Source organism: Perissodus microlepis, chromosome 15 (genome assembly GCF_051167445.1).
Source record: "Perissodus microlepis isolate ML-2025 ecotype Zambia chromosome 15, ASM5116744v1, whole genome shotgun sequence".
NCBI lineage: Eukaryota > Metazoa > Chordata > Actinopteri > Cichliformes > Cichlidae > Perissodus > Perissodus microlepis.
Genome location: NC_140475.1, coordinates 2071088 through 2083242, shown reverse-complemented (window position 1 = coordinate 2083242; position 12155 = coordinate 2071088). Strand labels below are relative to the sequence as shown.

The 12155-nt window shown below is 42.0% G+C and overlaps 2 protein-coding genes across 2 annotated transcripts; one reads left to right on the top strand and one right to left on the bottom strand.

The window, feature by feature from the left end:
* Nucleotides 1-1777: 1777 nt before the first annotated feature.
* Nucleotides 1778-4159, top strand: LOC146371390 (NF-kappa-B inhibitor alpha-like). Its single transcript, XM_084953249.1, has 6 exons — nucleotides 1778-2081; nucleotides 2641-2746; nucleotides 2842-3049; nucleotides 3164-3252; nucleotides 3365-3625; nucleotides 3722-4159. The coding sequence occupies exons 1-6, from the start codon at nucleotides 1858-1860 to the stop codon at nucleotides 3749-3751; spliced, it is 918 nt and encodes a 305-aa protein (XP_084809375.1). The 5' UTR covers nucleotides 1778-1857; the 3' UTR covers nucleotides 3752-4159.
* A 1334-nt stretch (nucleotides 4160-5493) lies between these two features.
* Nucleotides 5494-11160, bottom strand: LOC146371389 (proteasome subunit alpha type-6). The gene is made up of 7 exons (XM_084953250.1): nucleotides 10985-11160; nucleotides 10023-10117; nucleotides 8175-8256; nucleotides 7626-7781; nucleotides 7361-7539; nucleotides 7092-7186; nucleotides 5494-5706 (listed from the first exon to the last, which is right to left on the bottom strand). The coding sequence occupies exons 1-7, from the start codon at nucleotides 11058-11060 to the stop codon at nucleotides 5649-5651; spliced, it is 741 nt and encodes a 246-aa protein (XP_084809376.1). The 5' UTR covers nucleotides 11061-11160; the 3' UTR covers nucleotides 5494-5648.
* Nucleotides 11161-12155: the final 995 nt, after the last annotated feature.

Here is a 12155-nt window from a genome sequence, read left to right as displayed (position 1 = left end):
AAGAAAACATAGAGGTCTGCAAGAACAGTTTGTCCACAGATTCCTCATTCTGATACTTGGCAGCGGTTAAAGTATGTCTGGAATTTCTAAAGGACACAGAAAAAGCCGTGCATGCTTGCAGCAGTGACGTTTTTCTGATGTGACGCACTCTCACACACTCTCAGACAGGGATACAGCAGGCTTCTAGATAGTGACATCACAGACCCTCCTCCGGGTGTGTGTGTTTTCTTTGTATAGTGCAATCTCTACTGAGAATCGTCCCACAGAGGTGTGAAAGCTTCGCTGCTCTTGGATACCGTTGCTATGTTTTCACCAAGCCTACCTTTTACAATGCAAACAGAAGTGATCCTGGGATTTTTTTCATGTGAAATGTCAGGGGAGCACATACAGGTAGCTCTGTCACGCACCTTTCTACCTTGTTGTGTAACTGAAAGGAATTTCCTTTAAAAAAAAAAAAAAAAAAAAAGATCCCAAGCAAGATCAAACCAAGAAAACTTCCTAAAATTCCTCCCAAAAATCTCAGCAGAGTTTTCTGCATGAGTTAACACAGTGTTTTCCAGGAGCTCATGCCTGACTGGTGTTAGGCATGTGCAATGCTAAATGGGCAAGTCCAGAACATCCTATTGTGGAACATGCAGTGTTGCTTTCATAAGGGAGTCTCCATGAGGAAACTTTAGAATCTTCCCCCCAGAATCTCTGTCTGCATAACTTCACTTTGTAGCGTAAACCGAAATCTGTCCCAATTAAACAACATGAGAAGATTTTTCACGTCTCTAAATGCGATGTGTGATCATAACTGTGTTATTTTGATTATGGAAGAGAAACATTAAGGTGCTTATCATTTTGTTTGATTATATCCATCAGGCTAGCTCCAAGTCTCCATAGACTCTAATGTTAAAGTGCTCAACTTTATGTGTTTACAGGACACATAAACAAGTAAATAAAATATAGTTTTGAGTTCTGCAGTTATTTTCTGCCTTCGTGACAACTGTAACTGAAACTAATCCAACCTTTTATATTTTTATGTTTTAGTTTTGGACAGTGAAACGTTGGTATTTTTTGAGCGTGCAACGACTAAATGACAGGTGTCTAGCGTATGGATTCAATGTATGGAAGACCATATATAAAAAGGTCCATCTTTTAATACAGTCTATGTATTTCGTGCCAAAGTCCTAAATCTTTAATAATATAATAGTAATAATAATAAATATATGAGCTGTACATTTGAACGTATAGCAGGCTGCACGTGATATTGATTTGGCTCTTTGTGCTTTGCAACCAATATTCGGTTTGTCTGTTACTGAGAATTACAACCACAGAATATTTATAGGCTTCACGCTGAGGTTAACTGCGAAGAGCCCGTGATATGCGTAATTTTTGAAACACAGGAAATTTGGATGTCTGTCTATTTAAAAAAGTATTTAGATTTGGTTGAAAGCATAGGAATGAAAGTATGCAGTGCTACTTTGGTTAGCCACTTGAAACAGATAATTTCCCCAGTGCAGTAGGGAATTCTTCAAGAGCCAGTCAGGGGCTGTCTCCCTATCATTCATGCCAATCATGTCTCATTCACTGAAATTAAATCTATGTCCCCTAACCTACATCACAGGTGAAAATAGGTGTCTAATAGGAAACTACAAGTTTTCAGTCTGAGTCTTTTGGGGGGGATTTTTCTCACAAAAGCACAGGCCCGATGTGATTTCCCTTGCTAAGATAAGTCAATTGGAAATCCCCACTTAGGCGCCGCCCCGGCAGACGCGCACACAAAACCCAGCGCGCCCTCCCTCAGTAGCACAACTTTGCTCTCGCCCTCTGATACAGACGGAGCTTAAGCTGATAGGAGAAAGGAAAGCCAGCATGTACAGAGTTTCTAACCACAACCAAATGGATTATAACTTGGACAACATGGAGCCCAAACACGGGAAAATGCTGCCTTGCCAAGAGGACCGTTTTGACAGCGGTGTGGATTCACTTAAGGAAGACGAACTGGCGAACGACTTCGAGGAGCTAAGATTGCCGAGCGAGGATCACTCGCAGGAATACGAGCCTTGGAGAACTGCGGTGACCGAAGACGGTGACACGTAAGTGGATTATTATTATTTAAAAAAAAAAAATCAATGTATTTATTTAGTATGAACATGTATATGTGTGTGTGCGTCGATTAATCGAACTTTAATTGCGCATTTGCAAAATTCCGCTTTGTGCGTAAATTGAAATCAGCTTTTGCACCAGAGCGCAGGATCGGTGCACATGAAAGATCTGAAAAGCTGCACAGAAATGTCGGAAAAGTTGCATGGAAACAACATCTTTTAAAGGTCTTAAAAATACTTTGTGCGCATGTGTTGGCAACGCAGTGCATAGTCGTGTGTGTGTGTTGGCTGAGCGTGCAGTCTGGGCGGTGCTAAAGTCCGCTCTGCGCGTTCAGGAAAGTCCCTGGCCTGCTGCCAGTAACTGATAAAGCATCAGATGTGTCAAGCCACAACTGGTGGAAATAACCCGACAAAACTCCATTCTTGCGAAACGCTCCACTGCTCAGGCTTTGTTCTCTCATATTTGACTGGAACCACTTCCTCTGTGCGTAATTTTTCTTTGAAGGGCTCTATTTTAACTCCCCTCTCTTTTTCTGTCCTCCTCACACAGGCTGCTCCATTTGGCCGTCATTCACGAAGCCACCGAACATGCCATCCAGATGATCAAACTGTCTCATAATCACCCGTTCCTCAATGTGCAGAACCACCAGAGACAGGTAATAAGCGGCACTGTGCCAGATCCACGAATCCCTTCCGAAACCTGCACACTTTGCAGTCAGGTTAACATATGTTTCTGTTGTGTCCCACACAGACCGCCCTCCACCTGGCAGTGATCACAGAGCAGGCCCACTTGGTGGACAGACTCCTGAAGGCCGGCGCTGACCCGCTGCTGGCCGACGACAGCGGAAACACAGCCCTCCACATCGCCTGCAAAAAGGGCTCCCTGGCCTGCTTTGGCGTCATCACCCAGAACTGCCAACGTCACCTCACCTCCATTGTGTCTTTCCCCAACTACAGTGGTAAGCATCGAGTTCAAATAGCGCCCTAAGAAACAAACACACTCTTATGTTTCACTTACACAGCTGTTGAAGTGTGTGTAACTGAGTTTGCTCTACTTCCTTCCCTCTCCATAGGACATAACTGTCTCCACTTGGCATCCATCAATGGCTACATTTCTCTGGTGGAAAGCCTCGTTCGGCTTGGTGCAGACATCAATGCACAGGTAGGTGTCTCTAACACGGAAGCCATTTGGATTATTTTATGATTATTATGATTATTAGTCTTATTCACACACATGCAGAAACTTGACCTCGTGTTTCTGTTGCTTCCTGCAGGAACAGTGCAGTGGACGGACGGCGCTCCACCTGGCCGTTGACCTCCAGAACCCCACGCTAGTCTGTCGCCTCCTCGACCTCGGTGCAGACGTCAACTGCCTGAACTACGGTGGCTTCACCCCGTACCACCTCACCTACGGGCGGCAGAACGAGGAGATCCGCTGCCAGCTGTATGAGAGAACGGCACAGGAGCTCAGGGAGCTGCCTGAAAGCGAATCGGACGACAGCGACATGGAGGATCTGGACCTGTCAGAAGACGAGGTCAGTATCTGCTCAGCTTTGAATATCACACTGAGATTCGATGGAGTCAAAACACTTTAAGGCGTGAATCTATAACATTTTTTTTCTTCTCTACAGCTCTATGATGACATAAAGTTTGGAAAGTAACAAGAACAGCCCGTCCACTGGTGATGTAAAGCTGCTATTGGGTTAGTCGAAGCCACGGCTCCCAAACGGGGGGACAGCTCAACCCACGTCCCCCCGTCTCCACCCTCCGTACCCTCTACCGTCCAAGTCCACAGGTGCTGGTCCTGGGATCACGAATGAGTATGAAGGTGGCGCCCAGTCTGGTCGGGATCGCTGAACGATCCGTACCAAAAACCCCCACACCAAAGCAAGACCATGACTTCTGTATGGTCCTGATGTTACTGTAATAACTGTACAAAATAATGTGTATATACCAGAACAGACGAGTGTAATATTTTGTAAATACAGAGACTATTTTTGTACTTGTACATGTGTGTGAATTTTAAACACTATATAAAGAAAAATAAAAGAGGAGTTTATGAACATGAACTGCTTTGAGCGGCTGCTGTGCGTTTCCTTCCTCATGACGACTTTGTCTTGGCCTTTCCACGCTGTAATACGAGCATCATTTCTCACTTATAGTGATGAAGCACAGTCATCAACCAGACTTGTGAAAGAGAGACACACACATAAAAAACCCCAAAAAGATCACACTCAGGCGCTTGGAACAGTCTGGGATTTCCTTTTGTTGGGCGAGGTCACAGGGTCTCTGAGTCACCGCGCTGAAAGTCCCTGGGCGGCATAAGAGGAACATGATGTGCTTGAATATTCCACCCTCCCCTGGAATGGCCGTGAGTGGCAGCTAGGAACTGGCGCTACTGGGTAGAAATACCAAGGAGGAAATGTTTTACAAATATGGGTGAGCGTTCCAGAGAGCTCAGTGGCCCTTTCTTTTTCTTTTTCGCCGTGTCATTAGGACCAGGAAACTTTCTTTGCTTTACGAGGAAGTCCAGGCTGTCCCTGTCAGCTGACACATGCAGGTACTTAGGAATTTTTCAGAAAGGAATTATCTGAAGCAACCAGAATGAATTTCCCAGTAAAGTTATCCTTGAAGCAACGCTCGAATGCCCCAGAATGACTCGGTTACACAATTGTGTTTGCTGTATCCTCTCTGGCTTGTAAACATTAACTATTACAGTAGGATGGGGATTTTTTGTTTCCAGTGATTACAGAACTTCTCAAGGACAGCGGAAGTTTCAGACAGAATATCAGCCTGGAAATTTGGTCGAGTAACTGACTTAAGATTCCTCTTCGATTAGAAGAAGAAGATGTGAAGACTTATACTCTGGTTAAAAGAAACTGGTGTGTTGCAAAGAATTCCAATATGGAAGGGGGATTTTTCTAGAAGCCACTCACAATGACACACTGAGGTCACATTGCCATCATTTCTGCTCATGTGGATGACAAAGAGAGCTGAGAAAGACACGTCCCCGTATGTCAATTTTGCGGCAACAACCCCTTTTTCTGAATTATAAAGTTTCCCCTCGCAAAGAGAAACTATTTGTGTTGTGTGACATTTCCGGAAAGTTAAAGTATTCTATTTCTGACATGTGCGTAGAAAAAAAAAAAAAAAAGCCAAAAAAGTAGAGAAAACAAGGTCAAATCAAGTCTGCATCACCGAGTTTGTAGTAGAATAACCTCTCCGCAGCACCTTTGTAAGTCATGTGATTTTTGTGCACCAAGAGCCACAACAGGAAGCTCAAAAGTAGAAGCTCTGCATGTTCCCACAAACAGTTTCCCCTGCTGCTAAACACAGACGGTAAAAGGTTTCAGTTGACAAGCAGAGGACCTAAAAAGAAATGATAAAAAATGCAAACAGCCCATTTATAATAGTTTTACTCAAAAAACCTCTTTTTATTGTTGAATGAAACAGTGGGGTAAATGTACAGCAAACAAAGATAACACGAGCCTCCAATCTGGGAACTGCATTTCCCATCATGCTCTAACTAAATCCAACAGGCGACGCCGCTCTGCTCGCTCAGTCCCGCTCGGCGAGGGACATTAGGTGGGTGTCCACTTCAGTCTCTGCGAGGATCCTGCAGGACAAAAATGAGATGAAGATAAAGACTCCAAAATCTAACTCGTGTTTTTAAAGTGAACATTTTATGCTCACTTTCAGCTCCATATCTTTATTCTTGGCCTCTACCAGGGTAGCTTTGCATGATTCACCGTCGAATATATGCCGTACTTATCATATAGTTAGCTCTTGTGGAGCCCCTTTAAACAACTTTCTTCTGATTGGCTAACTCTAGTAAGTGGAAGGTTTGAACAGTAGGTGGGTGGGGCCTCTGCGCTCTTAATGACCATACATGGGCTAAGTTTAAGAAAAAAAGGGTCTATAACAAAGCATTGTGAGCACACAGGGATGTTCCCATTAGGGTCAATTGCACGTGTGGCATCCACCATAGCAACAGTAAATGAGATGAAAAGCACAATATGTCCCTATGAAGTTATATTTCACTTAATGCCAAACACCTGTACCACATGATGTCTTAAATTCAAATATTTTTAAGTACTTCAGCATTTCAAATACTGTACGAAGGTCTCGTCGCTGTGTGTTTTACTATGGAAATGTGAAATTGCTGCAGCAATTTGTTTAACCATGTGCAAACATTCATGGAAATAAAGTGCATAAGGCAAATACATGGTTTACACAATTTAAATAAAAGTCAATATTTGGAAGATCTTCAACACAGCCTGAACACTCTTAGGCAGCTTTCATGCAATTTCTTTAAGTTGTTTTCAGGAACAGTTCTGCAGGCTTCATAGAGGACATTCAAAGCTCTTCTTTGGATGTTTCTGCCTTTTGTTCTGTTCTGTGTCAGGATGATCCCACACTGCTTTAATAATGCTGAGGTCCGCCTCTGGCGAGGCCAATGCATGACCGATGGTGCTCCACTGTGTCTATTTATGTCCAGGTATCCTTTAATTGCACTGGCAGTATTTTTGAAACAAGCCATTGTCAATCAGATGTTCTCCAGATAGTACTGCATGATGGACAATCTGATGATGCTCTTCTGTGTTCATAATTCCATCAATTTTGACAAGATCTCCAACAATACTGTCTGAAATGCTGCCCCAAACCATGACACAGCCTCCACCGTGTTTTACAGGTGGCTGCAGACACTCACTCTCTCCTGACCTGCTCTGTAAATAGTGACGACAATTTGGGCAAAAATTGTCACAGACTGATTAACTGAAGGACCAGAGACATCTTGCAGGTCTCGTGTCAGGTCTTTGCTGAATTTCTTCTCAGTTTTTAATGACATAACTTTAAGATGCTGTTCATCTGCTGCAGATAGGCCTCTTTGGGAATCACCTTGTTGGTGCAAAAATACTATTTCAAATAAACCTAACTGTGTGCTCTAATGACTCATAGTGCTCAGAGGAATACAACAGAGTTGTGCTGCTGAACTTTTACCTGAACTTGGGATCCTGTGTTGTTATGACGCCCACCTCTAGCTCAGAGGGCTTGAAGTCAATGGAGAGAACAGTTGACAGGCAAGAGATTGCTGTCTGAAGGGGAAAAAAAGGGGGGTTGGGGAAAAAAGGTAAGTTGATGAGATTTTCATTCTTAGAATGTTGGATGCCTGGAAACCACCACCGCAAAGGCACACACTTTACTTTCACATTGGTGTTTGTTCCGTATGAACTTTTGCTACACCAGCAAAAGAAAATCTTTTATGATACCTCGATCGTTTGTTCAAAGGTCCAATCCAGTTTCTTTTTCACTTTCTTCTCCAGGAAGCTGGTGGCTTCTGTCTGCTTCACTCCGGCGGCCGTGGCCTTGAAACCACAATAGTAGCCTGCTGGGTCGCATTTGTACACCTGAGGGCCGTACTCTTCATCTATGCCGATCACGATCATACCTGCGTGTTAGCATGCATTTAGAAAGGGCGCTCAAACGACATGAAGTGCTGCGTGGAGAATCAGCAGTGTGAATGCGCATACTCACAGCAGCCCAGTGGTCGCATCTCAGCGTTCTGCGTGTAGACTTGTGAGATATCAGCAATCCTCTTACACAACATGTCCACTGGAATCTCATAACCGTACTTGTACTGCCAGTTGGCTGCTTCATATCGAGCTCGCTGGACTTGGGACCTGCTATCGGCTGTAACACATTAAATGATGCGTAAGATGGACCAGAAAAAAAAGATAAAGGTCAATTTCTTTTCCCAAAGAAGTCAATAAATGTGACACTTCCAGTCTCTAACATCACACTTATGTAAGAAAGTTGTTCTTGCTGCAAAAGAAATGATTACTTGGAAAGAGGAACTGTCAGCTGCTGTAAGAGCTCTGACTGAGAAGAAAGGCTCGCCAAGTTTAACTCAGAAAAGTACCCTGATGCTTTTTCCCCCTTTTATCTATCAAAAACCAGCCTTTGTCGAAACAGCTGTTTCTGTATATTTGAAAGACAAAATGGATTTGGGTGTTTTAATGTTCAATTTTTATGTAACAATAGTAGATTTGATACAATTTTACACATTTTGAGCCTTTTTCTTACCTGTCATCCCAGACATTACACATCCAATATTATCTGTTATTCTGAAAAGGTGGGTCACTGTGGAGGCATCCAGAAGCTTGTCCTGTACCGGAGGAAAGCATGAACATGTAAAAGAACAGAACTGTGAAACTGACAAATTACTCAATGTATTACATAACTTATCAAACATTTAGTGTAAATATAATCAGTAACAATCAGGTTTGAACTTTTTAGAATTACGTGAGAAAATAAACACAACAAGGAGCAAGCTGCTGGAGAGACAAACGAAGCAAATTAGCAGTTCGATTTGGGGAAAAACTCATTCTGTCAAAAAAATGTGACATTTTTCATTTTATTTAAAACCTGTAAAAATCTCCTTAAATCTACACTGGGTTGTGCTGTGTAAAACACTGCCTCTTAAATTCCCCTCAGAGTTTAGGTTTCTCTCTCACAGGCTGGACTGTAACCCGTTTGTTTGTTTGTCCCCAACTACACCAGTTGTGCCTGAAACATTTTGCCAGTGCACAAACTGTTTCCATCGGATGAACAGGATATCGCGCTGAGCCGTGAAAGCTGGGCAGACGTGCTGGTAACTACAGGTCAGCTTGCAGAAGGCCTCTAATCGCTTCGAAATGATTACATCATGAACTAAATTAACTCTTATTTCCAGGTCACTTATTGCCATTAAGCACTGCAGCTTTCATCACACTAACATGCTGTAAGCAATCATTCACAGCTCAACATAAGGGAAACTGGAAGTTTCTATTGTGGTTCTGGTGTTGGACTTGAATCAGCTATTTTAAACCTCTGTGATGAGCCAACCCGAATTACTTGTTGAGCTTAATTGGACTGCCAATCAGGAGCTCTGGGCGCTTTGGTCCAGTGCTAATTCTGAAAAAGTTGTTTTTGTTTGTTTGTTTTACGGCCATCTGTGTTCTCAATTGTTACCCGGGCCAAATGCAAATTGTAAAGTACAAATTCCACTGCTAGTTCTAATGGTTAATTGGTCTTAGATTAGAATTAGGATTAGAAATGAGTACATAAGCTCAGGTTTAGCAGGTTGGAGACAAACATAGAGAGCTGAGGCTGAGAATGTTTGGACATGTGCTGATGAACGAGAGTGGATATACTGGACAAAGGATGCTGAAGCTGGAGCTGCCAGGCAGGAGGAAAAGGGGAAGACCACAGAGAAGGAGGACATGCAGAGAGTCGGTGTGACAGAGGATGCTGGGCATAGGGTGAAATGGAGGCAGATGATCTGCTGTGGCGACTCCTGATTGGTGCAGGTTTTAACGGTTAATTCTTAGGATGCACAGATATACAAGCCAAACATCTGTGGCATTTACACATGGTAGATGCTGATGTTTACCTGCTGTGTGACATCAACTTTGTGCTGGGTAAATGTTTAAAGATTGGGCGACGAAGACCTTAGGAACAGTTCAACTACTTGGACCATATTTTCGTGCAAAGAAGGTCACTTTCCACATTATCCCAGAATTATGAATATGAGACTGTTTTGGGAGCCTGGGTATACTGTTGACAGGTTGTTAGTCTGTCATGGGGTCACAGCAGAAAGACAAACAAGCATTCACACTCACTCTCACAACCAAGGCCAAATTGGAATCACCAACTAACCTAACGCATGCTGGTCTTTGAACTGTGGGAGGAAGCTGGAGTAACAGGAGAAAAGCCACGCAACCTCAGCACAGAAAGCAGTAGAAGCAGCATGGATGGATGGAGGGACGGTTGCATTATTTATTCATTTGTTCCTAACTACTACTCCAAATTTCAGAACATCTATAGCACTTCTCATAACACTGCTACTGTTATGGCTGTAAGAAAATAACAAGCAATCTGACATCAACTCACCGGTACTTTTTTCTGTGTTACAACAACTGCACAATCCTTTCCCCTGACTGCTACTGACGTGAGCCCACCTTGGTTTATGGCCTTGAAAGCATATTCTGCAAAAGAAAAACAAAGAGGGTGTCTTTAAGCACACGTTTGCTTGACAATGGCTACGAGCGTTAGGATTTTTGGTTAACAGTCACAGAGAGCTGTTTTGCTCAGCTGGAAAATTGGGGCCACAAGTGAAGTACTATTATCAGATGTCATCTGGTTGAGCAGCTGACAGCGAATTATGTACCAATTCTGTGTAGTCTGGCTTCAAACATTACATCCAAAGCAGTAGTAGTAAAATAGTGTCATTTAAAACCCTTCACTTTGAGTAAATTTGCAAACCTTTGACTTGATTTTAACTGTTGCTGCAGGTGCTTGGGCATCTGTAGAATGACTGCTGATTAGAAGACAGCAACAAAATTCATGGCCATGTTCAGTTCAGCTTTATTAGAGGAAAAACCGCTAATTTACAATATTAAATGTTATCTTGTCTCTTTCAATCCATCCAACTAGCAGCTCTCAGATAAAATAATATTCCTGTGACTAAGAAAAATTGCAAAAAAGCCAAATGTAGTGCAGTCACAAAAAACACTTTATTTAGCCAATATATTTAACTGAATAACACTTCATTCAGCAATGAATCAGCTTGCTTGGCTGCAATGCTAACTATGCTAACTAGCCTAACAGCCAGCTAGCTATTTTGATCCCCTGTGTTTAGTTTGATAGTAGCGTCGTAAAAGGAGCCCCATAATAACAACTCGCACAGGATTAGTAAGACTGTGGTGGTCACATATCATACTACTTTCGATTTGGCGGGTCGCTTTTAATCAACTATAACCTCGGCTAAGCGAACCATGACAGAGCATTTAGCTAGCTAGCAAACAAGTAAGCCAGCGAACCGGCTTTTTATGTAAACAGATCCCCATACTGACCGACTTGATAGAGTCTGCCCTCAGGAGAGAAGATGGTAATGTGTCGATCAAACCCTGCACTCGAGCCTCGGGACATTTTACAGGATAAGTTGGCCGAGAAGTTCGTCCAAATGAATTTGCAAGCAGACTTCACTTGATGCACACTATTTCTACCCGGAACTGAACTGAAGGGACGTGAACTTCATCCGGTGACAAAGGCCTGCTTCGTTTCTATGGTGATAAAACCAAGGGTTCTACTGATGTTTGTGGTTTCTGGTAAAGGAAAAATGTACAATAACACAATAACGTGGTCAAACCTGTCCTTACTTTTTATGACATACGATCTTTTAAGCCTTCACAAAGAAATATAAGCTCGTTTTCCAGTTTGTTACATTTACTCATCATGTCCACTTATCAGCTATTTTGCAGTGAAGAGCATTTCTCCAAGTATTATCCATAAGTCTTGTCCGCCCCACTACGTTCTTTTAATTGTCATCTCTTTAAATGTTTTATTATTTCAGATTACAAGCCTATTATGTCTTTATAGACTGCTCTATGAGCACAAGTTTTAACTTGCCATCAGGAATTGAAGTGGTTATAAGTAGCTACACCTCAGCTTCACCATAAAAATGCTATTTACATTTGATCTTGCATTACACAAAAATGCATTAGTAAATATATTTTACTGTCATGATGTTGAATAATGCAAACTCACAACTGAGGCTGCACAATTGGTGTAGCTCTAAACATTTTTATTGTTACAAAATTTCCCATATGGAAAAGAAATAGTAAAAACTTATATGATTTACTCATGAAAGTGGCCACTTTCTCATTACTTTCATATATTATTTTACTAAGTATCCAAAACATACAAGTTTCATTATATAATTTTTCAAGGGATCTTATATCTGTTTTCACTCTTGTATGCTTTTCATACAAGTTTCACACAAGACAGATACAAACTTTATAAGATTTATACATATCTTTTCCATATGGGTTTAGACACTGAATTTAAATTTGTAAAAATAATTTCAGTGTAGCATGTCGCATGTTTTGAGCTATTCCTAAACAGTGTATGAGTACTTCTTCTAGCATACTTGCTTATCCAATACAATACAATACAACTTTATTTATAGAGCACATTTAAAACCAATGGTATACCAAAGTGCTTCACATAAAAGACAGAAATTAA